Source organism: Dendrobates tinctorius, unplaced genomic scaffold (genome assembly GCF_039654945.1).
Source record: "Dendrobates tinctorius isolate UK_male_01 unplaced genomic scaffold, ASM3965494v1 ptg000012l, whole genome shotgun sequence".
NCBI classification, from domain to species: domain Eukaryota; kingdom Metazoa; phylum Chordata; class Amphibia; order Anura; family Dendrobatidae; genus Dendrobates; species Dendrobates tinctorius.
The window spans coordinates 4,400,978-4,427,422 of record NW_027361680.1 but is presented as its reverse complement, the minus strand read 5'-3'; the positions used below and the strand labels follow the sequence as shown (position 1 = coordinate 4,427,422).

The 26,445-nt window shown below is 44.1% G+C and overlaps 1 protein-coding gene across 3 annotated transcripts in view; it reads right to left on the bottom strand.

Moving 5' to 3' along the window:
• Positions 1-26,445, bottom strand: part of DUSP12 (dual specificity phosphatase 12) — a 115,685-nt gene that overhangs the window by 5,206 nt on the left and 84,034 nt on the right. For all 3 annotated transcript variants that reach the window (XM_073557951.1, XM_073557953.1, XM_073557954.1), the window contains exons 5-6: positions 14,222-14,312; positions 6,611-6,788 (exon numbers count right to left, since the gene is read on the bottom strand). In XM_073557951.1, the coding sequence (XP_073414052.1) occupies positions 6,611-6,788; positions 14,222-14,312 (269 nt within the window). The remainder of the gene's footprint in view (positions 1-6,610; positions 6,789-14,221; positions 14,313-26,445) is intronic.

Genomic DNA, 26,445 nt, shown 5'->3' with positions numbered 1-26,445 from the left:
TTGGAGAGTACCCGCTTGTCTATCAGGCTCAGGATCTCTGTTTCTAAGGCCACCTGCTCTTCGGTCACCTTCCTGATGGGTGTGATGACGACCACGGATTTTGGCTGACGGATGAAGGGAATTTTCAGGCCTTCTGTTAGGATGGTTAGGATCCAGGCGTTGGAGGAGATCTTCTCCCAGGTTTGGAAAAAGAGTGCCAATCTCCCCCCCACTGGAATACTGGCATCACTGTGGCGTCTTTTTTGAGGTGGTGGTACCTCCACCAAACATAAATCCAGATTCTTTTTTTCTTTTATCCTCCCATCTTCTTCTGTCAGCGGGAGGGCGCCCCCTATTGAATCTTCCCCTCCGAAAGGGCTGTCTCCTCTGATCCATAGGAGATCTGGGGAAGCATTTTTTCTTATCGCCTGCTTTCTCGAGTAGATCGTCCAAGTTCTTGCCGAACAAGAATCGACCGTCGCTGGGGAGAGAGCATAATTTGGCCTTGGACTGAAGGTCACCCGGACAGCCCTTAAGCCATAATGCGCGTCTAGCAGCATTTGATAGTGACGCTGCCCTGGCTGTCATCCGCATAGAGTCCGCCGAGGTATCGGCCAAAACAGCTGCTGCCCCGTGCAAGAGATACATCTCCGATAAGATTTTCTCTCTTGGGACCCTTGAAGCCAGCTTTTCTTCTAACTGCTGCAGCCAGATCATGAGGGAGCGTGCCGTACAAGTACCCGCTATTGCCGGTTTTATTCCTCCTGCTGTCGCTTCCCATGCGTGCCTCAAATATGAGTCCGCCTTTTTGTCAAGTGGGTCTCTAAGAACCCCTGCGTCTTCCAGGGGCAGGGCCGACCTTTTGGAGGATCGACACCGCTGCATCTATTTTGGGGATTTTGTCCCATATCTCTGCATCCTTATGCTCGAAGGGATATCGTCTCTTGGAAGTGGATGGAAGGGCCCCCGATTTTTCGGGCTTTTTCCACTCTTTCTCAATAAGTGCCTGGATCTTCTCGTTTACCGGAAAGGTCCGTTTTTTCCTCTCCTGAAGCCCCCCAAACATAACATCCTCTAGGGTTTTAGCCGCTTTTTCTTCCTGTAGGCCCATTGTAGCTCTGATGGCCTTTAGGAGGGCGTCTGTGTCTTCTACAGGGAAACATGGTTTACCCCCCATGTCGCTGTCTGAGGAGTCTGAGGAGGATGATTTTTCCGCCTGAGATGACATTGACGCGGAATCCGAGGGGGAACTAGGGGGATCCTTCCTGGTATTTTTCCCTTTTTTCAATAGGGACTTAATTGAGCCTTCCATTTCTGACCTTAGGGCAGATATCAGATTGGCTGCGAAACTAGGCGCTTCCTCCGCCATAGTCCGCTGAATGCACGCAGCACAAAGATCTTTTTGCCAATCTCTTGCTAGGGGAGATTTACATATAGCACAATCCCTATTGTTCTTCTTGCATCCCGCTTTCCTAGGCCTTTCCTACAGGGTGAAGCATACAACAGAAGCCCTATTAACATAAATGCTAACATTCACGAAGATCACTCACCACCCGAAATCAAGGGTACCGGACTCAGAGGCTGCGTCGGGGCACGTGACCTGCGTTCTTTGGATCTCGCTGAATCCCCCGACCTGCGGCTGGGGCGACTGCTGCTGGAATGGCTTTCATGCTTTCTGCCAGAGGGCTGAGAGGGAGGCAGGGACGCTGAACGTTCCTGCTCTGACTCCATGTTGCACCGCCGTCTGCTGCCGCCTTCCTTCTTTAAATATCGCGCCTCCGCTCAGGTGAGCGTCTCTCCCCTCCCCCCTGCGACCGCCGGCCGCCGCTTCAGAAAGCCGGCCAGCGTCGCACCCGGCGCCATTAAACCGTCGCCCTTCTCTGACGTCAGCCGGCTCACCCAGCATGCAATGCGCCGCTGACGTCAGCGGCCGGAAGAAGCCAGCGTCTCTCCCCTGCTATGGGGATCGAGATGCGGCGCGCGCGAGGGGAGGGCGGCGCGGTGGGGGCTTCCCGCAGACCCCGGGGATCCCACCGACGCCCGCACGAACCCGGAACCCCGGAGGGCCCGGGGACTGCGCATCCAGCACCCGACGGCCGGCGCTGCAGGTGAGACACCTGTTCTTCCTGCGCCGGGACGGGGCTGGGTCCATTTTCTTCGCCCATGACAGGCACCGCCGACAGTGGGGTTCCTTCCAGGACAGGAACCCAACTGAAGCAGGGGAGAGGTGCCGCACCTTATGTCTCAGTAGGTTCCTGTCCTGGCGGGGCGGATCCCTCTCTCAGGTGGTGCTGTCATGGGTGAAGGGAAAACGGGAGTTTCCCAAACGGGTAGGCAAGTGGTCCTCTCACCTTGTACAGTTTGCCAGTCACACAGGTATCACGTGAACATCTACACACGTGGTCAAAATTGTTGGTACCCCTCGTTTAAGGACAGAAAATCCCACAATGGTGACAGAAATAACTTGAAACTGATTAAAGTAATAATAAATAAAAATCTATGAAAATGAACAAATGACCGTCAGACATTGCTTTTCATCCATGCTTCCACAGAATTTATAAAGAAAAAAAACAAAAATAAAAAACCTCCGGATATAGGCCTGGACAGAAATGATGGTACCCCTGAAAATAATGTGACAAAAGGGACATGATAAATCGCGGTGTGTCCACTAATTAGCATCACAGGTGTCTACAATCTTGGAATCAGTGAGTGGGCCTGTATAGAGGGCTACAGATACTCACTGTACTGTTTGGTGACATGGTGTGTATCACACTCAACATGGACCAGAGGAAGCGAAGGAAAGAGTTGTCTCAGGAGATTAGAAAGAATATTATAGACAAACATGTTAAAGGTAAGTTATAAGACCATCTCCAATCAGCTTGATGTTCCTGTGACTACAGTTGCACATATTATTCAGAAATTTAAGCTCCGTGGGACTGTAGCCAACCTCCCTGGATGTGGCCGCAGGAGGAAAATTGATGACAAATCAAAGAGACGGATAATACGAATGGTAAGAGCCCAGAAAAGCAGATTAAAGGTGAACTTCAAGCTCATAGAACATCAGTGTCAGATCGCACCATCTGTTGTTGTATGAGCCAAAATGGACTTCATGAGAGACAACCAAGGAGGACACCATTGTCGAAAAAAAAAAAATCATAAAAAAGCCAGACTGGAATTTGCCAAACTATATGTTGACAAGTCACAAAGCTTCCGGGAGAATAGCCTATGGACAGATGAGACAAAAATGGAACTTTTTGACAAGGCACATCAGCTCTATGTTCACAGATGAAAAAATGAAGCATATCAAGAAAAGAACACTGTCCCTACTGTGAAACATGGAGGAGGCTGTTATGTTCTGGGGCTGCTTTGCTGCATCTGGCACGGGGTGTATAGAATCTGTGCAGGGTACAATAAAATCTCAAGACTATCAAGGGCTTCTAGAGGGAAATGTGCTGCCCAGTGTCAGAATGCTTGGTCTGAGTCGCAGGTCATGGGCCTTGCAACAGGATAATGACCCAAAACACACAGCTAAAAACACCCAAGAATTCCTCTTAGCCAAACATTGGACTATTCTGAAGTGGCCTTCTATGAGCCCTGGCCTAAATCCTATTGAGCATCTTTGGAAAGAGCTGAAACATGCCGCCTGGAAAAAGCAACCTGCAAACACGAGACAACTGGAGCAGTTCGCTCTTGAGGAGTGGGCCAAACTACCTGTCGAGAGGTGCAGAAGTCTCATTGACAGTTACAAGAATTGTTTGATTGCAGCGATTGCCTCAAAAGGTTGTGCAACAAAATATTAAGTTAAGGGTACCATCATTTCTGTACAGGCCTATTTCATGCATTTTATATTTTTTTTAAATTCTGTGGAAGCAAGGTTGAAAAGCAATGTCTGACTTTCATTTTCATAGGTTTTTTGATTTATCACTTTTGTCACATTCAAGTTATTTCTGTGACCATTGTGGGTTTTTCTGTCATTAAACGAGGGGTACCAACAATTTTGACCATGTGTGTATGTCACACAGGTCCTGCACCTGCCTCATGCTGTCAGCACACAGGATCCTGATACAGCAGCTGCATCCCCGCTGACAGCCGGAGGAGCCGCACGGAGCAGCTGCACCAGCCAGGGCAGCGCTCCGATTCTATTCATCTACTCACCGTAGAACAAGTGTCAAGTCGCAGCTTGGAAGATCAACATTGTGCAGTATTCATGCACTGTCTGGGACCTCTGTCATGAACTCATTTTCTGCTCCACCAGTTGAGTTCCCCTTCCGTTCTCCCTCTGGTGGTGACAGGAGGTAGTGCGGTTGTTTTAAGTGGTAGTGATCTGCCACCTGATAAGGAAGATAACGATTGGATCTCTGGAGTATCAGACTGGATTTAAGACAGCCGACACCCTATTCGGGTGCTGGTGATTCAGTCTGCTTCTCAGGTCCTGGACTTCAGCTCTCTTCCAGTCTTCTCAAGTTAAGCTTGTTTTTTGCTAATGTTCACACTTGCGCTTGTTGGTCAATTCAGTTTGTTGTGTAATCAGCCTGCCCCTGCTGGGGCTATGCTGAAATTCCACTCCTATTAATCAGTATTTGCCAATCTGCTTTTTGTCCCTTATTAGATTGGCCTCTTTTTTGCTCTGTCTCAGAATATTTCAGAGTGCTGATATAGGTTTAGAAGTCTAGTGACTTCAGGGTTAATTTTGCTATCAGAAGTGTTGGACAATATTTTTGTAGGCTGTTTTTGGTAGATTGCAGACAGTGTCTTTCCTTTTCTGTCCTTTTTAGTTAGCTGGGCCCCATTGTTTGTGTTTTCATCTTGTTTCACCGTCAATACATGTGGGGGGCTGTCTTTCCTTTGGGGCAGTTAGTTTTCCTCTTTTCCTGCTTTAGGCTTATGTAGTTCTCCGGTTGTGACGAGGCATCTAGGACTAACGTAGGAACGCTCCACGACTGCTACTAGTTGTGCGGTTAAGATCAGGGATCTGCAATCTGCATAGTTACCAACTTCTCTGGTTTTCTGAGACTTAGCTTCTTGTCTTGTTTTCCTCCTCGGTTTCCCATTCATAACAGACCTCCCTCCGTTTGGACTTCATATCCAATACAGGAACAATAATTGACTTTCCCTATATTACATTCCTTTGACTGCTACTAACACGCAGACATCTCAGTGTACTGCACCTTTACTAATCTCGAACGGAATGTACATAATATGTGGAACTCTATGTGCACTCTAGACATCTCTGGAACCCCATACATCCAGTTGCTATACCGGTCTCTCCCTGCAAAATCAATTAAAGGTAATTACCACTGTTGTATATGTTTTCGGTGGGTTCTATATCCGCAAGGTGCATTTAACTCCTGTCTGAAAAAGGTTTTCTAGCGCAAATACATTTTCATTATACTATACTATTTATTTTGACAACTGTGTGGTTATTGTCATATTTGCAGAACCTTTCTTTATACATCAGCTCCACTAAGTACAATCCCTTTTTTCCTCTTTATTAACATTGGCATTTAAATTGTTAAACGGCAGTAACCAGAGCTTGCTCCAGTTTCTGTGGTTATAGGCACATTCCAGCTGTATAGCGCAGCTGGGATTTGCCAGGCTCAGCTCCTGAGCCTGCTTCCTCCACCCACACCAGTCATAGGAAGTACCATTATCCACCCACACCAGTCATAGGAAGTACCATTATGTCATAAATAGGGAAGGCGTTATTTTATTTTTAACTAATTTTATTCATAATAATTTTGCTTTATATTTTAACATTTTTTTAATCTCTTGTCCAGGTATCAGAACTGAACACTGCTGTGTAGCCAGAGGCCTAGCGATCGTTGAGTCACTGCAACTAGTTATACATGGGTCTGACGGCAACAGCCTATGGTCCAGGTGATCTCATCGCCACCCAGAATAAAAAATGTTGCAAGGCTGGATATTACTGTGAAACATGGCAAGCAATGCATTACAACAGTACAGGGATGCCTGGGTCTGACAGCGGATAATTAGCAGCTTCTAGCTGTTCTAGAGAGATGAGCAAAACAGGTTTAGTTCCTTGCCCGTGGGCCAACGGCTGAACTGCAACCTGATCTGGAGACGCTATGCAGCAGAAACTTTACAATTCTCAGGGAGAGAGGGGCTGCAAATATACAGCAGGGACGAAGACTAGCACATTCCTAGATGTTGGCTATTTTTATTAATTGATCCAAAGAGGTTAAACACAAAAATGTGGGTATGGATCATATATTTTAGAATGTATGAGTGAAAATATTGCCCTGAAAGAGAAAAGGCTAATAATTACCCAGCACTGATATAGTGTCTGATCCTGGACGCTGCATCCAAGTGTCAGCCGTGATATTCTCCTGTGCCATAAATGTACTGAAAGCCCTTGAGATTTAGCAATAGGTTAATGCTTGCCTGTCACTATTTTAGGACAATATATTATTCAGCTAAATTTTAACACCTTTTACTTAATTAAAGAATGACAGAAAGCTCTTCTCTGCATCCAAGACAATCCATAGAAATAAACTCACAATTTTAAAGTGTGCCATATGCCCATGTATGGCCAGCATCCATAGAAACTGTAAATCAGCCAGTATGAATGGGATTACAGATGTGCTTAGAGGCTATAAAACTCTAAATTTACCTGTCCATCCAGTACTCCTAAAAGAGCGTCCCCCATCCACTGCACTGGCTCCACAAAAAATGAAGTGCACTTTGTAGGGTCTGAAACTTTTAGCGGTGCCAGTCTTTTATGAGCAAATGAGATCGCTCCGTCACCTAATGCATGGTTCAAGATACTTCCTGCTCTGAACAAGGAACGTCTGAATGAATAGAAAAGAAACGTGATACAGAAAGACACGAATAATGCTGGAACCATTCCTAAATAATACGGAAGACAAAAGAAAGAACATACAAGAGGCTGTCCTGCCAGATCCAATGTATTGGAAATGCAAATTACAGTAATTACAGCCCCAGTCCCAGCTCTAGTTCATTCCTCTTTTGGGACTGTTCAAAACAGAAGAGGAGCTCCCCTTCCAGTGTGCAGTTACCACGGCTTGGTCCAGCCCAGTCCCCTTCCCATTGCTGGATCAGCCATGATGAAGAAGAGCGCTGAAATAGCTATTAAACAAGGTCACACTAGGTATTTTCCAGCAGTGTAAAAATAATTCTTGGGGCATGTTTGAGCTGGGCATAATGTGCAGAACCTCCAATGTATGATAAGCGCCACTAATGACATTCTGCGCCTATCCATGAACAGTCTTAAACGCCAATCCTGACCAGCCAACAGGCTCAGATTTAACATTCACCCTACACTGATCAGTATGGCTGTTTCACAGCTGGACTTGGAGAAAAAAGCAGCCTTGTCACCCAAACACGGCATATAATATTCTTTTCTTTGTACAAACACCACAGAAAAATAAATCCGTCCAATGAGCAGCAGACTTTATTTTATTTCATGTCACCTTCACTCTGTTGAAACCCCAATAGAAACCCTAAATATTATGGCAGACTATACTTTTGTGTCTCCAAAAAAAAAAAATGGTCGTAACTGGAATAAAGTCCAAAGTAACCCTTTCTGCTCCATCTTAATGAATGTTGTGGGGATTTTATTTGAATCCTGTTTTGGAGGATTAGGGGGAAGACCTACGGCAGTGCATAGAGCCCAGGATACATGTGAACCTTGACTCCGGCATCTCATGTGGCTCCAACATGAGCTTCATTCATCAATGGCACCTTGTCACTGCTGTTACCCGTGTTAATCACATCATGCCCCTGCCTACATATCCTGCCCACCCCTACGTGATGGAAAGGTTTGTGTCCCCATCAGTATTGGTGGAGGCTGGTACCTGTCCTGACTTAGGGTTCAGAATAGCGTTTAGTTGGTCCGTGTGCAGACCGTGTAGACAGCACACAGACCCATGATAGCTGGTGTCCCAGTGCACATGGACAATTTTTCGTGCATGCATATAAATTGCAACGTGCACTATTCATGTCTGTTTTACAGACCAGAGCAATGCATGCAATGAAGACAGCTCTGACCCCCATCTGCAATGCTAACACACACAGAGCCAGTCACATCCACAATTCGTGTTTATGACATGCCCGATTTGTAAAACCTGCTGTCTACACCGTCTTAGGCTGCTGTGTGAACAGCGACATGTCCTAGTGCTGCCTGTTATTACTCAGACAGCACACTGATCCAAAGAGTGTCACTGATCCATACACAGGTCGCGGTACGAGACTTGGAGCATGTCCTTGTTACTTATGACTGTTACACTGTAAAGCGCTGCGGAATATGTTGGCGCTATATAAATAAAGATTACTATTGTTATTATGTCCTATTCTCATCTGTGTTGCAGATAAAACTCAGCGATTAACCCTTTAACCCCCAAGGGTGGTGTGCACGTTCATGACCGGGCCAATTTTTACAATTCTGACCACTGTCCCTTTATGAGGTAATAACTCTGAAACGCTTCCATGGATCCCGGTGATTCTGACACTGTTTTCTTGTGACATATTGTACTTCATGTTAGTGGTAAAATTTCATTCATATAACTTGCGTTTATGAAAAAAACGGAAATTTGGCGAAAATTTTGAAAATGTTGCAATTTTCCAACTTTGAATTTTTATGCCCTTAAATCACAGAGATATGGAACACAAAAAACTTGATAAGTAACATTTCCCACATGTTTACTTTACATCAGCACAATTTTGGAACCAAAATTTTTTTTTGTTAGGAAGTTATAAGGGTTAAAAGTTGACCAGCGATTTCTCATTTTTACACCATTTTATTTTTACGGACCACATCACATTTGAAGTCACTTTGAGGGGTCTATATGATAGAAAATACCCAAAAGTGACCCCATTCTAAAAACTGCACCCCTCAAGGTGCTCAAAACCACATTCAAGAAGTTTATTAACCCTTCAAGTGCTTCACAGGAATTTTTTGAATGTTTAAAAAAAAAAAAAAAAAAAAAATGAACATTTAACTTTTTTCTCAAAAAAATTACTTCAGGTCCAATTTTTTTTATTTTACCAAGGGTAACAGGAGAAATTGGACTGGAAAAGTTATTGTGCAGTTTGTCCTGAGTACGCTGATACCTGATATGTGGGGGGACCACTGTTTAGGCGCATGGCAGAGCTCAGAGGGGAAGGAGCGCCCTTTAACTTTTTCAATGCAAAATTGTCTGGAATTGAGATCGGACGCCATGTCACGTTTGGAGAGCACCTGATGTACCTAAACAGTGGAAATCCCCCACAAGTGACCCCATTTTGGAAACTAGACCACCCAAGGAACTTACCACATATCTAGATGAGAACTTTGAACCCACAAAGGCTTCACAGAAGTTTATAACGTACAGCCGTACAATTAAAAAATCATATTTTTTCCACAAATTATCTTTTCACCCTCAATTTTTATTTTTCCAAGGGTAACAGGACCCCAAAAGTTATTGTGCAATTTGTCCTGAGTACGCTGATACCCCATATGTGGGGGTAAATCACTATTTGGGAGCATGGCAGAGCTCGGAAGGGAAGCAGCACCATTTGACTTTTTTGGCTGGAATTGGGATTGGACGCCATGCCGCGTTTGGAAAGCCCCTGATGTGCCTAAACAGTGGAAACCCCCCCACAAATTACACCATTTTGGAAACTAGACCCCCCAAAGAATTTATTTAGATGTGTGGTGAGAACTTTGAACCCCCAAGGGCTTCACAGAAGTTTATAATGCCTGGGCGTGAAAATAAGAAAATCATATTTTTTCCACAAACATGATCTTTTAGTCCCCAATTTTTTTATTTTCCCAAGGGTAACAGGAGAAATTGGACCCCAAAAGTTGTTGTCCAATTTGTCCTGAGTACGCTGATACCTGATATGTAGGAGAAAACTACTGTATGGGCACACGTCGGGGCTCGGAAGGGAAGTAGTGACGTATTGGAATGCAGACTTTGATGGAATGGTCTGAAGGTGTCATGTTGCCTTTGGAGAGCTCCTGATGTACTTAAACAGTGGAAACCCCCCACAAGTGACCCCATTTTGGAAACTAGACCCCCCACGGAACTTATCTAGATGTGTGGTGAGCACTTTAAACTCCCAAGTGCTCCACAGAAGTTTATAATGCCTGGGCATGAAAATAAAAAAAATCATTTTTTTTCCACAAAAATGATATTTTTGCCCCCAATTTTTTATTTTCCTAAGGGTAACAGGAGAAATTGGACCCCAAAAGTTGTTTTGCAATTTGTCCTGAGTAGGCTGATACCCCATATGTGGGGGTAAAACAGTGTTTGGGCGCATGGCAGAGCTTGGAAGGGAAGGAGCACCATTTGACTTTTTCAACGCAGAACTGGCTGGAATTGAGATCAGACGCCATGTTGCATTTGGAGAGCACCTGATGTGCCCAAACAGTGGAAAAACCCCAATTCTAACTCCAACCCTAACCCTAATCTCAGCCCTAACCCTAGCCCTAATGGGAAAATGGAAATAAATACATTTTTTTTTATTTTATTAATTTTCCCTAACTAAGGGGGTGATAAAGGGGGGTTTGATTTACTATTTATGGCGGTTTTTGTGTTTGGCAGCTGTCACACGCTAAAAGATGCTTTTTATTGTAAAAATAGTTTTTGCATCCCCACATTTTGAGAGCTATCATTTTTCCGTATTTTGACCCACCGAGTCATGTGAGGTCTTATTTTTTGCGGGACGAGTTGATGTTTTTATTGGTACCGTTTTTGGGCATGTGACTTTTTTAGATCGCTTTTTATTCCGATTTTTGGGACGCAGAATGAACAAAAACCAGCATTTCAAGAATTTCTTTTGGAGGGTTTTGATAAGGCGGCTTTATTCTTCGGGTCAGTACGATTACAGCGATACCTCATTTATGTTTTTTTTATGTTTTGGCACCTTTATGCAATGAAAACAATTTTATATAAAAAATAATTATTTTTGCATCGCTTTATTCTGCGAGATATAACTTATTTATTTTTTCATTGATGACGCTGTATGGTGGCTCATTTTTTGCGGGACACAATGACGTTTTCAGCGGTACCATGGTTATTTATATCCGTCTTTTTGATCGCGCGTTATTGCACTTTTTGTTCAGCAGTATGATAATAAAGCATTTTTGCTTTGTTTTTTATTTTTTAAAGGATTTGCTAAAGGGGTTAACTAATGGGACAGTTTTATAGGGCGGGTCGTTACGGACGCAGCGATACCAAATATGTGCACTTTTATTTTTTTTTTATTTGCAAAAAATGAATTTATTAGGGAATATTTTTTTTTTTTAATTAGCGATTTTTTTTATAAATTATTTTAACACTTTTTTTTTTTTTAACTTTATTACATTGTCCAAGAGGGGGACATCACTGTCATGTGACAGATCGCTGATCTGTCACATCACAGATCGCTGTGTCAGATCAGCGATCTGTCACAGGCAGTCCTGGAGGCTTCTTCATGCCGGAGGTTTGCAGGCATGATGAAGCCGCCTCCCTGCAGGCCCCCGCCGCCATATTGGATCCTAGGACCTGCAGGGAAGGAGGCCCCAGCAGCAGCGCTGCACATTGCGCTGCTGCGGGGGTCTCAGGGAAGCACGGAGGGAGCCCCCTCCCTGCCGATTCTTCCCTAAACCCCCGGTACATTGCGATCGTGTTTGATCGCAGTGTGCCAGGGGTTAACGTGTCGGGAGCGGTCCGTGACCGCCCTTGACACATAGTGCCGGGTGTCAGCTGTGATAATCACGTGAGCGCCGCTGATCACTATGACGTACTATCCCGTCCATGGGAATTAAGTCCCATGGCACATGGAGCAGAAAAGGGGTTAAAGTCTATAAGGATCAGTGAGACTTTGTACCGGAGTCCTTTCCTAGTTTCATTTGTTTTTAACTTTATCCATTGATTCTTAAGAATGTATCAAAGTTCAGACTGTCTACTGGCTACAGGGGAAAAAAGGGAAAAGAGAAAAATTGAAGCAACTAAAAACACCTGAGGAGAATCTGTGTTGTCTTCTCTGTGATGGTAACACAGACGGATGTGGCTGCAGCTTAATGTGGATCCATTCTGCAGAGCAGGAACGTTTTGCAGCAAGAACATACTAATTAGTGAATAATTTCATAGGACTTTATCACTATTTTACATGCCAAACTCGCTACACCATGAAGTGGCAGAAGATCCGAGTGAAACAGGCTTGATATTTTTTTACTTCCCATCGCTATTGTGGAGATATTAGCATGTAAAGTGTAGCTGGTATTTTACCCCACAAGAAAAGGGGCATGAGCAGAGCGTTTCTGGGGGACGGTTACATTTTCCTCTGTATAACATTGCTTTATCATAAGTAAGCAACGTCTTAGGTCTCCTCCTCAGGTCCGTTTTTTACTAGGAGCAGGGATGATAAGGGCTAATCCAAGTCTAGTGGTCCATGTAAAGCATGTACAGCATATGGATGGCATCTGTGTGTTTAGCATTGCAACGTATAGGAGAAGCTTTGGCACTGACTTTACTTAAGCCATACCAGAAAAAAAAATAGATAGCACACACCGATCCAAAACACAGAGGTGACACACCGATCCAAAACACAGAGGTGACACACCGATCCAAAACACAGAGGTGACACACCGATCCAAAACACTGAGGGCACACACCGATCCAAAACACTGAAGGCACACACCGATCCAAAACACAGAGGTGACACACCGATCCAAAACACTGGCGGCACACACCGATCCAAAACACTGATGGTACAGGTACAGTTTTTACCAGTACAGTTATTACCGTATTTTTCGGACCATAGGACACACTTTTTTCCCCAAAATTTTGGGGGAAAGTGGGGGGTGCGTCTTATGGTCGAAATATACTAACCTCCGGAGGCTGGTGCCGCGGGGCTCTGTAGTGCGGTGGTGGCAGCGGGCTGTGCTCCGGTACAGGGGTAGCGGCTCTCTGTGCTCCGATGCAGGGTCGGCGGCGGCTCCGCCGGCATTTCCTCCAAGCCCAGAGGCCCCCGCACATACCTTGCTGGCCGCCGCCATGTTGCGGTGGCCTCCGGGAACATGGACGCCGGGAAGATGTCCGCCAGTCCGGGGACTGCGCATGCGCAGGTTCAGATCTCGTCCTGAGATCTCGGGGGACGAGATTTCGTAGCCGAGATTTGAATCTCATCCCCCGAGATCTCGGGACGAGATCTGAACCTGCGCATGTGCTGTCCCCGGACCGGCGGCCATCTTCCCGGAGGCCACCGCAACATGGCGGCGGCCAGCAAGGGATGTACGGGGGCCTCCGGGCTTGGAGGAAATGCCGGCGGAGCCGCCGCCGCCCCTGCATCGGAGCACAGAGAGCCGCCACCCTCACCCCACAGAGACCACCTGCTCCAGCCCCAGCACAGCACAGCTGCCCCAGCCCCAGCACAGCTGCCCCAGCACAACCCAGCTGCCCGAGCACAGCTGCCACAGCCCCAGCACAGCTGCCACAGCCCACCTGCCCCAGCACAGCCCAGCCCAGCTGCCCCAGTACAGCCCAGCTGCTCCAGCACAACCAACCTGCCCCAGCACAGAGCCGCCACCGCACGAACCTGGACCACTGAATGACCTCTGTGACCACTCCTCCACCTGTGCCGGATCCCTTCCCAGGTAAGCTGAATTCGGACTGTAAGACGGACCCCCATTTTACACATTATTATTTTTTTCCCTATTTTCCTTCTGAAAATTGGGGTGCGTCTTATGGTCCGGTGCGTCTTATAGTCCGAAAAATATGGTATACGGACATGTGAAGGGGGCCTTACAGGGGAAAAAAAAGAAAATGCCTCCAGAGAAGCTTAGAACTGGATTTCTCACAGTGATCTGGTTAGACTGATGTGTCTATCCAGGTGACACAGAGCTCACTGCCGGCACTTACGGTCTACAAGTGAAGTCAGCAGAACTGCGCTGTAATGCTATTACATACACTCCTCTGCAGCTATCCCCGGCATCAAGGATTAATGCCTGGACAAGATATAGATGTAGAGCAATGTATGTGCCATGCTGCAGCTTTCCTCTGTCAAGTAATGACATTATGGATGAAATGACAGCACAGGGAGACTATAGCCATATCACAGTGAAAAAGCCAATTGTACGCTTGGGGGAAGCTTTATCGTCCCTGTATAAGGTTGCATGGTGAGGAATTGGCAACATCATATAGAGAAAACAGGAAATGTCCCCAGAGAAGAATAGATAACCATGTAATATAAGGATGCATTGGTTATTTTATGTATATATAACATATAGAAAAATTACCTGCATTTTTTGCATCTGAATAGGATTTCTTTACTTTGACCAGAAGAGGCTGGATCTGAGGCAAATACTTCATGTGGAACTTTCTGTAACTCTTAAAGCAAATCAGAGAATTGCTGTTACAAAGTTGCGAAATAAAAATCTAAAAACATTTTCCAAAGTTTAACCCCTTAATGACCGCAAGTACGCGATTTTATGACAGTCATGAAATGGTCTTGTTTTCATCTTTTTGCAGCATTGAGGAAGACGTAGCATCCCCAGGAGGGCAAAAATGCAGAGGCCGTCAGAGGTTTCCTACAGCCGACATCCCACTGCATCGGCCACGATCAGCGTTTATTCCACCAGATGCCGCTATCAATAGTGATAGGCCAAGTAATGGCCTTCGTGTCTACCAGCTACAGCAGCCTGTGAGACCTTCCCACAAGCAGGGCTAAACAGGCCACGTGTGTAACAATGACAGGTCTGATGGCCTGCAAAACACACTAATTGCAGTGTAATACAGCAGTGACCAGATCACTGAACTTGTCACAGTGGGACCATGTCAGAAAGTTAAAAAAAACTTCAATAATCTTTGTAAAAACAAAAATCATTCACATAATTGGTACTGTCGTGACTGAAAATATCTGAACAATAAGATGATCACATTATCTATCCTGTACTTTGAAAAGAATGAAAATAAGCAAAAAAAAAAGCCCAAAATGTAACTTTTTAATCATACAGATACACAAAAAAATGGTCTAAAAAGCAATCAAAAATGTAATTTCTAATAAAAAAAATGTAACTGAAAGTCAACTTTTCTAGCAAAAAAATAAGCCTTCATACAGTGCAGTTAGCATTAAAAAAAAATATATTTTTTTCCCCATGTACAAGAAAAAAGAACCAAGGTTTTTGGATCAGTTTCTGCAGAGTGGTCTCACACTTTGGACCAAGTATCTTCAGTTTTTCTAGGATAAGAATAAAAGGTTTCTCCATCTTCCCCTATTTATCAGTTCATGAAAAACAGACAGCACTTGGGTGGAACCTGAGTGTTGTCAGATTTCTTCATGGCTCCATAAACTTGCATTGCCAATTGTGATGTGACACTTGGATCAATATCGGACACGTCTCAACAATTTTGCACAGATTGCTTAGTCCAACAAAAATGTATTGCACAGCCTCAGTCTACTATTGATACAAAGTTCCATCCACTACTATAGATTCCATCCATGAAAATTATGGATAGAACTTATAATTAAAAAACAGACCTCTGAATGAGACCCTTGGCACTGCAAAACAAATTATTTTTAGTAAAAACATTCTTTCAGTGTTCAAAAGTAACAAAACATAAATAACCTATATAAACAGAATAAATAAAAACAATTCCGCAATTGCGGGTTTTTTCATTTTATGTTTGAAAATTGTGACTAAATAGCAATGAAAAAATAATATGTGCCTCAAAAGCCAAAGAATAATAGCTTTCAGAATAGGATGACAGTAAAAAAAGTTTTTTTTCCCTAATCATTTTTAATTTTGCGAAATTTACTAACATTAAGAAATCTATGTCAATCTGGTATCACTTTACTCGCACTGACCCAAAGAATAACGTCGTCCTCTCTCTTTTATCACAAGTTGAACAAAATAAAAAAAAAAGTAAAATAAAAGTTAATGGCTGATTATTTGTTCATTCTGCCTCCTAAAAATCAGTATAGGGCTAGGCTGGCTGATATTTATCCTGTGCTCAAAAAGGGGTTGTCCGATCTCTTCTTCTATTCTGTGTCTGTACCTAGGCTGCAGAATGCTGACAATTGCAATATACTCATGGTCAGCATTCTGCACCATTGCCTAGATACCACACTTCAGTGTTTTACCTCTATATATTATAATTAGGGAATAGCTCTGATAACTCCTTATCCAAATAGCTATAGCGCTTACCGAATAGCTGCATCGGAAACCCGGATACCTGGAGCGCTCCCGATAATCAGCTGTTCGGCGCCGCAGCTGCTTGTGTTGTGGTTGTGTGACAGTCACAACACATGCATGGAAAGCCTGTTTGTTGAGCTCTCCATGGTAATGGTGAAATGCCCAGTGGACCACAGAGAGCGAAGGGGAAAATAAAAAAGCTTTTAGGGACACAGGCCCTTTAAAAGCGCAGGAGGTACAGGCGTGTGCACGCAACCCTGACCCACCACCACCACCAGGGCCAGCGTCATCACCCGGTGAACCCAGGCAAGTGCTTGGGCCCTGGGCGAACAAGGAGTGGGGAGGTGGGTACACACAGGCTATGGAGCTTGTGAGTCGGGAAAGCCCAATGCCAGTACAGGCACCGGACCTCCTTGTCAGAAATACTCAGCTCTCCCCATTCCCAGCAGCTGAAGTGTCTTTAGCGCCTTCTGACTCTATGACGTTTCAGGGCAGAGTGTACGATGACATCACTACAGCGCGCTTTCTGTCCTGAACACTGCAGAGAGTCAGAAGGCACTGAGTATGCCGGACCTGTGGAGAGGTATTTGATTTTTTTTTTATGCATGCAGCATTATATGGGTCCCATTATATGGGCTCATTACATACTGTATGGTGCAATATATGGGGCCATTATATACTATATGGATAAATATATGGGCCATTATACTGTATTGAGCATTATATGGGACCCATTATATACTGTATGGATTATATAGGGCTCATTACATACTGTATGAAGCATCATATGGTGCCCATTATATACTGTATGGAGTATCATATGGGGCCATTACATACTATATGGAGAAATACATGGGGCCATTATACCTTATGGAGTATTACATGGGGCCATTATATACTGTATTGAGCATTATACTGTATGGAACTTTATATTGGGCACATTATACTGTATGGAGCATTATAGGGTCATTATACTGTATGGAGCATTATAAGGGGCCATTATGTTGTATGGAGCATTATATGGTACCAAGAATACTGTATAGAGCATTATATGGCAGCCTCTCACACAGAAGAGCGCTCTGTCATAGCTGCAGTCGGCGGCCATTTTATCGACTACGCCAAATATGTAGCACAAGAGGATGCTGGAGAGGGCAGGAAGGTGTGAATAATTCTACCCCCTTCCTCTGTGAATGGGCAGGGTTGTGGACGTATGGGCTGACACAGGGGCACAGGATTGTGACATTATTAAAGTGGACATAGGGGCCCAGGACAGGGCAACATAGGGGCGTAGGATGGGGACATGAATAAAGGGGCCAAGGATCTGGGACCTTATGAAATACAGAGGTGACAATTACAGTATGAGGGTCAGGATGAAGAACATACATTATTGGTTTAAGGTGACAAGTGGGGACAAAAATACTGTAGGGCCAATCAGGAGACATGACTGCTGCTGTCATTTAATTTACTTTTGAGGATACGGTCTTCCTTGGGGTTGGACAAAAGGGGGGGGGGTTCTGTTACTGTACAGGGAGGCACTACGCCGCTTTTTTTTCCTTCATCTGATGAAGTGTAGAAGTCCGCGAAACAATGGGGAATGTGATCTGGAAGTGATCAGCTATTGATAACTGTATTATTTTCTGCAGAGACAAATCGATGGCAGTCTGCACGGGATGAAGAAAAGCAAAGATGAAAGACTTCAACTAGAGACGTCACTGGTGAGTCAGTGTGCTACTTGTACACTTACACTTTACACTATATGCAGAGCTTGTGTGTAATGTCACCAGTGGTCACAGTATTACCGATACAATATATACAGAACTCCTGTGTATAATGGCACTGGTGATCAATGTATTACCTGTTCACGGACACTATATTCAGAGCTCCTGTGTATAATGGCACTGGTGATCAAAGCATTACCTGTCCACTAGAACTATATTCAGAACTCCTGTATATAAGGTCACCAGTGTTAATATTAGTATCTGGTCATGGTGTGACTTAATTCCCTGTATGTGGTATTATTTGGTCACTATGTGGTGGTAATATGTGGTCTGGTCATGGTGTAGTGGTATTTGTTGCTTGTATGTAGTATTATTCTGTCAATATGTGGTGGTAATAACTGGTCTGGTCATGGTGTGGCAGTATTTGTTCCTTGTATGTGGTATTATTCGTCTTGGTATAGTGGATTGTGTTGTGTATGGAGGTCTCTTGTTCTCTCTATCAATAAGGGGAAGATTCTTGATTTCCAATAGACATTAAATACTTCAACGTTTAACCCCTGCCCTGTGACTATTACACAACAAATATGCAATTACAGGGGTTCTACAGGCAAAACAAGTAATCACCTAAGAGGATGAATGGAGTTGGAGTCACACATCCCATCTGCTGCTTCATTTTAAAATGGGAATAAAATGGGGATAAGAGTGTTCTGTCAGGGATAAAAGTTCCCCATTCTTCCGATCAGTGCGACTTCCAATGGTTGGATTCCATCGATCAATAAGTTATCTCCTACCTAACCCCTGTGGATCGGTGACAACTTGTTTTCATCAAAGAACCCTTTAATGTAAACTACTGTAATTGTACATTCCAGTGTGTGCGCAGTAGATGTGCAGGAGCGGCCTGTGTTTTACAGTCGACGCTCCACTATAACAGGGATAATGCCTAACAGATATTTGCGTATAGCTATAGGGTGGGCCTGTAGGGTCAATTCCTCCTGTGGGTCCTAGACACCCCAATCCGACCCTGCTAAAAGGCACAGGAAAAGCAACATGGCTCCCCTGTCCCCCATCTCCCAAATATAAAACAATTGTCCCCACACTCTTTTGAGCCACACAGTATGCTTAAATTTCAGTTAACATACACCTGCAAGACAATGGTATAGTGTGAAAAACCTGCTTAATTTACATGGCACGTTTCCAGAAACACAAGTTGGGTTCAATTCTCTCATTTGCATTTTCAGACCATGTTTGTTTGTTATTTCTGTAAACACCTCTGAGGGGTGTAGTTTCCAAATGGGATCACTTTGAATGGTTTTCTGCTTTTCTGGCATGTTGGGAGCTTTGCAAATGTTGCCTGCAAAATATTCTAGCAATAACTGTGAGCCAAAAATCATTTAGTGCTCTTTCCTACTAAGCCCTGTCGTGTGGCCAAACAGTAGTTTCTGAAAACAAACACCAGTATCGCTACGTTACTGAAAATGAAAAAAATTGCAGGTAATAAAAAAATAATTTTTACTACTAAAATGTTACATTGCCAAGGTCTAATTTTAGAAAATTCTTTGAGGCAAATAAGGGTTCAACATACTCCCCAAGTCTCCAGATGAATTCTTTGAGTATTGAAGTTCCCAAAATGGGCTAACTTGTGGTTTTGCTGCTCTGGCAGCTCAGGGGCTCTGCTGATGGTGTTCACAGTCAATTGCAACAAAATCTGCATTCCAAAAAAGACAAATGGTGGCCCCTTCCCTCCTGAGACCCTCCGTGTGTTCAAACAATAGTGAGCCATAGTAATAGCAATATCCATTGAGTATTGTATTCTGTAGAAATTGTTTAAATTGCGAGGTCCATTCTTTAATACTATTCCTTATGAAAATGAAAATTGTAGGGCTGAAGTGGGAAGAAAAAAATTTTCATTTTCGTGGTCCAATGTAATAATTTTTGTAAAGCACATGTGGGTTCAATATGCTCAAAACAACCTTAGGCCAGGTTCACATAGCGTTATTGCAGTCCGTTCAACGCATGCGTTAAAACGGACTGCGCTAACGCTACTGTTTTCTGATCGCGTTATACGATCGTGTTAGCGCTGTGCTAGCCGTGACATGACCCTCGAACGCTGCAGACCGCATCCGAGGGTCCATCACAGCATGACAGCACATCGCTAATGCATGCCGATTATGACTTGCGTTAGCGATGCGCTACGTTATGGCAGTCTATGGGTGCGTTAATGGATGCGTTACATCGCGGTAATGCCGCTTTGTAACGCAATCCGTTAAACGGAGTGCCATAACGCAATGTGAACCTGGCCTTGGATGCATTTCTTTAGACCTGTAGTTTTCAAAATGTCACTTATGGGGGCTGCTGCTGGTTTGGCAAGTGAAAAGCTCTCTAAAGATGAAATGGCGTACCTCGGCAATCTATCACAGCCAAAAATTGAACTCCAAAAGTCAAACAGCAATGCCCCCCTTCGAAGCCCTGCTGTGAATAAACATTAACCCCTTAGTGACAGAGCCAATTTGCAGTTTAATGACCAGGCCAATTCTCACAATTCTGACCACTGTCACTTTCTGAGGTTATAACTCTGGAAATCTTTAACGGATCCCGCTGATTCTTAGTTTGTTTTTTTGTGACATATTTTACTTTATGTTAGTGGTAAAATTTCTTCGATATGATTTGCGTTTATTTATGAAAAAAACAGAAATATGGTGAAATTTTTTAAAATTTTGCAATTTTCAAACTTTTAATTTTGAGGCCCTTAAATCAGAGATATGTCACAAAAATGTCTTAATAAATAACATTTCCCACATGTCTGCTTTACATCAGCACAATTTTGGAACCCAAAATTTTTTTTGTTAAGAAGTTATAAGGGTTAAAAGTTGACCAGCGATTTCTCATTTTTACAAGAAAATTTACAAAAATATTTTTTTTAGGGACCACCTCACATTTGAAGTCACTTTGAGAGGTCAATATGACAGAAAATACTCAAAAGTGACACCATTCTAAAAACTTCACCCCTCAAGGTGTTTAAATCCACATTCAAGAAGTTTATTAAACCTTTACGTGCTTCACAGGAACTGAAGCAATGTGGAAGGAAAAAATTAGCATTTAACTTTTTTTTTACAAGCATTTTACTTCAGAATCAATTTTTTTATTTTCACAAGTGTTAAAAGAGAAAATAAACCACAACATTTGTTGTGCAATTTCTCCTGAATACGCAGATACCCCATACGTGGGGGTAAACCACTGTTTGGGCGCACGGCAGGGCTCGGAATGGAAGGAGCGCCGTTTGACTTTTTCAATGCAGAATTGGTTGGAAATTAGATCGGATGCCATGTTGCGTTTGGAGAGACCTTGATGTGCCTAAACAGTGGAAACCCCCAACAAGTAACACCATTTTGGAAATTAGACCCCTTAAGGAACTTATCTAGATGTGTGGTGAGCACTTTTAACCTCCAAGTGCTTCACAGAAGTTTATAACGTAGAGCCGTGAAAATAAAAAAATCATTTTTTTCGACAAAAATTAGCTTTTCGCCCTCAAATTTTTATTTGGAGAAATTAGACCCCAAAAGTTGTTGTGCAATTTGTCCTCAGTACGCTGATACCCCATATGTGGGGGTAAACCTGTTTGGGCGCACGGCAGAGCTCAGAAGGGAGGGAGCGCCGTTTGACTTTTTCAATGCAGAATTGGCTGGAATTGAGATTGGACGCCATGTCGTGTTTGAAGAGCCCCTAATGTGCCTAAACAGTGGAAAACCCCCACAAGTGAAACCATTTTGGAAACTAGACCCCTCAAAGAGCTTATCTAGATGTGTGGTGAGCACTTTGAACCCCCAAGTGCTTCACAGAAGGTTATGACGCAGAGACGTGAAAATAAAAAATCATTTTTTTTCCTTAAAAATGATTTTTTAGCCTGCTATTTTTTATTTTCCCAAGGGTAACAAAAGAAATTGGACCACAAAAGTTGTTGTGCAATTTGTCCTGAGTACGCTAATACCCTATATGTGGGGGGAAACCATTGTTTGGGCGCATGGGAGAGCTCGGAAAGGAAGGAGTTTTGGAATGCAAACTTTGAAGGAATGTTCTGTGGGCGTCATGTTGCTTTTGCAGAGCCCCTGATGTGCCTTAACAGTAGAAACCCCACACAAGTGACAACATTTTGGAAACTAGACCCCCCAAGGAGCTTATCTAAATGTGTGGCGAGCATTTTGAACCCCCAAGTACATCACAGAAGTTTATAACGCAGAGCCGTGAAAATAAAAATATTTCACGATATGGTTTACATTAGTTTAGGAATATATTTCCTTCATTTATTACCTTTTTTTGCACAACCAATGTCTTTTATATTTTATTAATTATACATATATGTCACTTTTGTCATAATGCATAATTATGCTTTAATTAATGTTTCCACATTGTCACTTCTTTTACTTATTTTTATCCCTCAGCGCCGGTGGTTCACATGGCGACGGCGTCTGTGTCCTGACACGCTGGGTTCACCCGGCGGTGTTCGGTCACGTGACGCCGCGCGCGATGTGCCTTCCGGGTCGCGGCGGCGGCGCATGCGCCGTCATGCCCCCTGCCTGGAATTGTACTCATTATAAATGGATGCACCGATCACTAGTTTACCCACCCCCTGACGAAGGAGAGCAACTCCGAAACGCGCGTCGGGGCGCGTTATTTTGGCACCATTAGCTGGCCCATCAGGTAATTGTTTATTCTTTATTTCTTCATTGTGTGGCGCTTCATTTTTACCACTCATTGGTATTCATGGTCACTCTTTGAGCTATATCACCATTGCACTTTACTTGAAGTTGGCATTTTTTGCCACACATTGCACTATTTTTGTGTTTTTGGGTCATTGTATGTATTTTTTTACCTGTTACTCATTCAGCCAGTATAGCATGGTTATTAGGAAAGCTTTACTATATAGCCTATTATGGATTTCTAATACCATGTTTACATTTGGGGTGCCTTTTTTAATTATTCTAAGTGTACACCTAGTGTTGTTTTATACCTTAATAAAGGCCATTGTTTGATTATTTTATTCTGTGTGTTTCTTTACATTGTATATTACACACATCATATTTTCTTTTATTTTTATACCCTGCCGGTTTCATCTTCCACCATATCCGGAGTATAGTGTTTTTTCACCGGATGGTCTACCATCCAATTTTTTCAGAGGGGTTTTTTTGACATATCTTTTATTATATATTTAATTATTTCAAAAAATTGTTTATTTTGGAATATTATTTTTATTCCCCACTGTTCTAAATTCATACGACAGGAGTGTACGGGCGACGGGCGGATGTGCGAGCACAGTCTTCGGACCTTCTGGAGCAGGCCTGTTAACTCTGGATAATTATTGAGGAAGCACTGCACCACCAGGTTCAAGGTGTGAGCCAGGCAAGGTATGTGTCGGAGTTTTGAAAGGGCTATGGTTGCCAAAAAATTCCGGCCGTTATCACTAACTACCTTGCCTGCCTCAAGATGTAGACTGTCCAGCCATGACTCAGTTTGTCGCTGCAAGTAGTCGGCCAGTACCTCCGCGGTGTGTCTGTTGTCGCCCAAACACATCATCTTCAACACAGCCTGCTGACACTTGCCACTAGCTGTTCAATAGTGGGACACTGAGTGTGCAACACTGGCAGCTGCAGATGGAGTGCTCGTGCGACTGCGCTCTGTGGACGAGCTTTCTCTTCTGGAGGAGGAGGGTCGAACGCCTACACCCAACTGTTTCCTATACCGTGGGCTAGGCAGCACTGTCCCACCGCTGCTGTCTCCTGTGGACCCTGCATCCACCACATTAACCCAGTGCGCAGTGATGGACACGTAACGGCCCTGGCCATGCCTACTGGACCATGCATCTGTTGTGAGGTGCACCTTTCCACTCACTGATTGCTTGAGTGCATGGACAATGCAGTCTTTCACATGAGGTGGAGGGCTGGGATGGCTTTGCGAGGGAAAAGAAGTGGCGACTGGATAGATCATAGCGTGGTACTGCGTAGGCCATGAGCTCGCGGAAAGCTTCGCTTTCAACCAACCGGTAGGGCATCATCTCTAGCGAGATTAGTTTGGCAATATGGGCGTTCAAACCCAGTGTACGTGGATGAGAGGATGAGTACTTTCTTGTCCTACTCAGTCTCTGGTAGGGTGAGCTGGACTTGAGAGCTGCATATGGTGGAACTAGCAGTGGACATGGCGGACTAAGAGAGGGTTGATGATGGTGATGGAGTTGGTGTTCTTTCTGATGGCCTAGATTCAGTCTTTCGTAGCAATAACATTGTGATTCCCTAACTGCTTTGGCCTTGCGATGACACCTCAACATTTGCTGCTGGTGGTGTGCTAACCGGTGGGCTTACAGTGGGGGAAACGATGTAGCGTTGCTGACTACCTTCATTGGGAGCAGTTGCACATGTGGTACGTGAGGTTTGGTAGTCCATCCACGCTTGCAAGTGCATGGTGGTTAAATGTCTAAGCATGCAACTGGTATTCAAATTTCTCAGATTTTTCCCTCGGTTAAAGGTCTTTGCGCACTTCTTACCGATAACCTTTGCCTGATCATTAGGATTTTGTTCAAAAAAGTGCCACACTGCACTCTTCCTACTATGGAAGACATTTTGAGGCCTTGCACGCTGTGCTAATTTAACCGTCTGACCTAGCTGTCCTGCAACTCTTTTGGTTTTTGTATCCCGTTTTTGGACTGCTCCGGGCTTGCCAGATAACAGCTGTTGCGATGTCGATGCCTGCTGCGGATGCTCCTCCTCCTCTTCTGAGCTATTGGCAGCGGCACCCTCTTCCCCCAATGGATGCCAATCTGGGTCAACAACTGGGTCATCCATCACCTCCTTTTCAATGTCATGTGCACCTTCCTCTGGGTCACCATGTAAGGTGGTATAGTATGCAGGAAGGGGCACCTGAGTTTCATCAGGGTCAGATTCTGGCTCAGTACACTGCAAGGACAATGTAGTGCTCTGAGTGAATGTACCAGCAGATAAATCTAGCAGTGGCTGTGCATCAGTGCACTCCATGTCAGATTCTTCTTGGACTGGGTAATTCACGATTTGACTTGATAACCCAGGCATGGTATGTGAAAAGAGCTCCATGGAGTAATCTGTAGTGTGGCCTGCCGCATCCTTTACTTTTGGTATGGGTGAAGCAAACAAGGAAAGGTGTGGTTCCTGACCAGGAGCCTCCACTGACGACTCAGTGCTTTTATTTTTTGAAAGTTCAGAAGAGGAGGCGATAGAGCTGGAGGCTGTGTCAGCAATGTAAACCAAAACTTGTTCCTGAAGCGCCGGCTTTAAAAGCGGTTTACCTACTCCCAGAAAAGGGAGCCTTCGAGGCCCTGTGGAGCCAGATGATGATGCAGGCTCAACACCTCTTGCCTTAGGTGCTATTGTGCTTTTGCCACTACCAGCAGATCCACCACCAACACCATCATTATCAGCTGGCAACCCCCACCCACTTCCACGGCCTCTTCCAACACACTTCCTCATTTTTGGGAAAATGTACTCAAAATACCACCAGCAATATGGTACTGTAAAACAAGGTACAAGGTGTATATAGTATTGGTGAGAATTTGAATCTCCCTACAGACTTGAGGACACTGAACTATTATCTCAGGCCCAGTGTAGATTACACCTCAATATAACAGGCTGAAATTGGATGGTGTATAAAATGTCTATATAGGACTGGGGAGAATTTGAATCTCCCTAGAGATTTTAGCAAGCTAACAATGATGCTCTCAGTCCCAAGTATGGCAGCAGGCAGCCTAATAAGCAGGACTGCTGCACACAAAAGAGTGGAAAAATGAACGCTTGGTAACTGGGCAAAAAAGAGGATGAAAAGTATCTTTGCTTTTAAAAAAGCAGTTTGCACAGCAGTGTGAAAACAGCAATGCAGCTATCAGGGAGCCTTATAAGGCAGCCTAATAACCAACAGAGCTGATGCACCAAAATATAGCCTCCCCTTGCACTGCACACTAACTGGTGTGTAGTACAAGCAAAATCGCTAGCAGCTGAAGCAGTTTTTTGTATCTTCTTCCCTGCCTAACGCTCTCCCTACAGAATCAGCAGCAGCAGCTCTCCCTATTCTGAGATCGGCAGAAGTAAGATGGTGGTCGGCGTGCACACCCTTTTATAGCCCCTGTGACGCCACACAAAGCAAGCCAATCACTTGCGTGCCCTTCTCAAAGATGGTGATGACTAGTGTTGAGCATTCCGATACCGCAAATATCGGGTATCGGCCGATATTCGTGGTATCGGAATTCCGATACTGAGTTCCGATACTTTTAGCATATCGAATACCGGAATCGGAAGTTCCCATAATGCTATGAGCCAGTTTGATTTGATTCAGCCAATGACAATCCTCAGAAGTGTGGGCACATTCTGTTAGGCATGTAGGCATGTTAAGTAATGGCATGGCTGTGATTGGCTGCTGAAATGATGTCATGATGCACTATAAAAGCCGCCGCCATTTCGGGTTCACTCTGCTGTGAATTCAGTTAGGGACAGGCTGCTGTTCAAGACTCTGAGGGACAGTTAGAGATAGTGATTTTCCAAATCATATTGTGCTTTACCCAGGCTACATAATCAACCACTGTAGCTTTCTTTTGCCTTG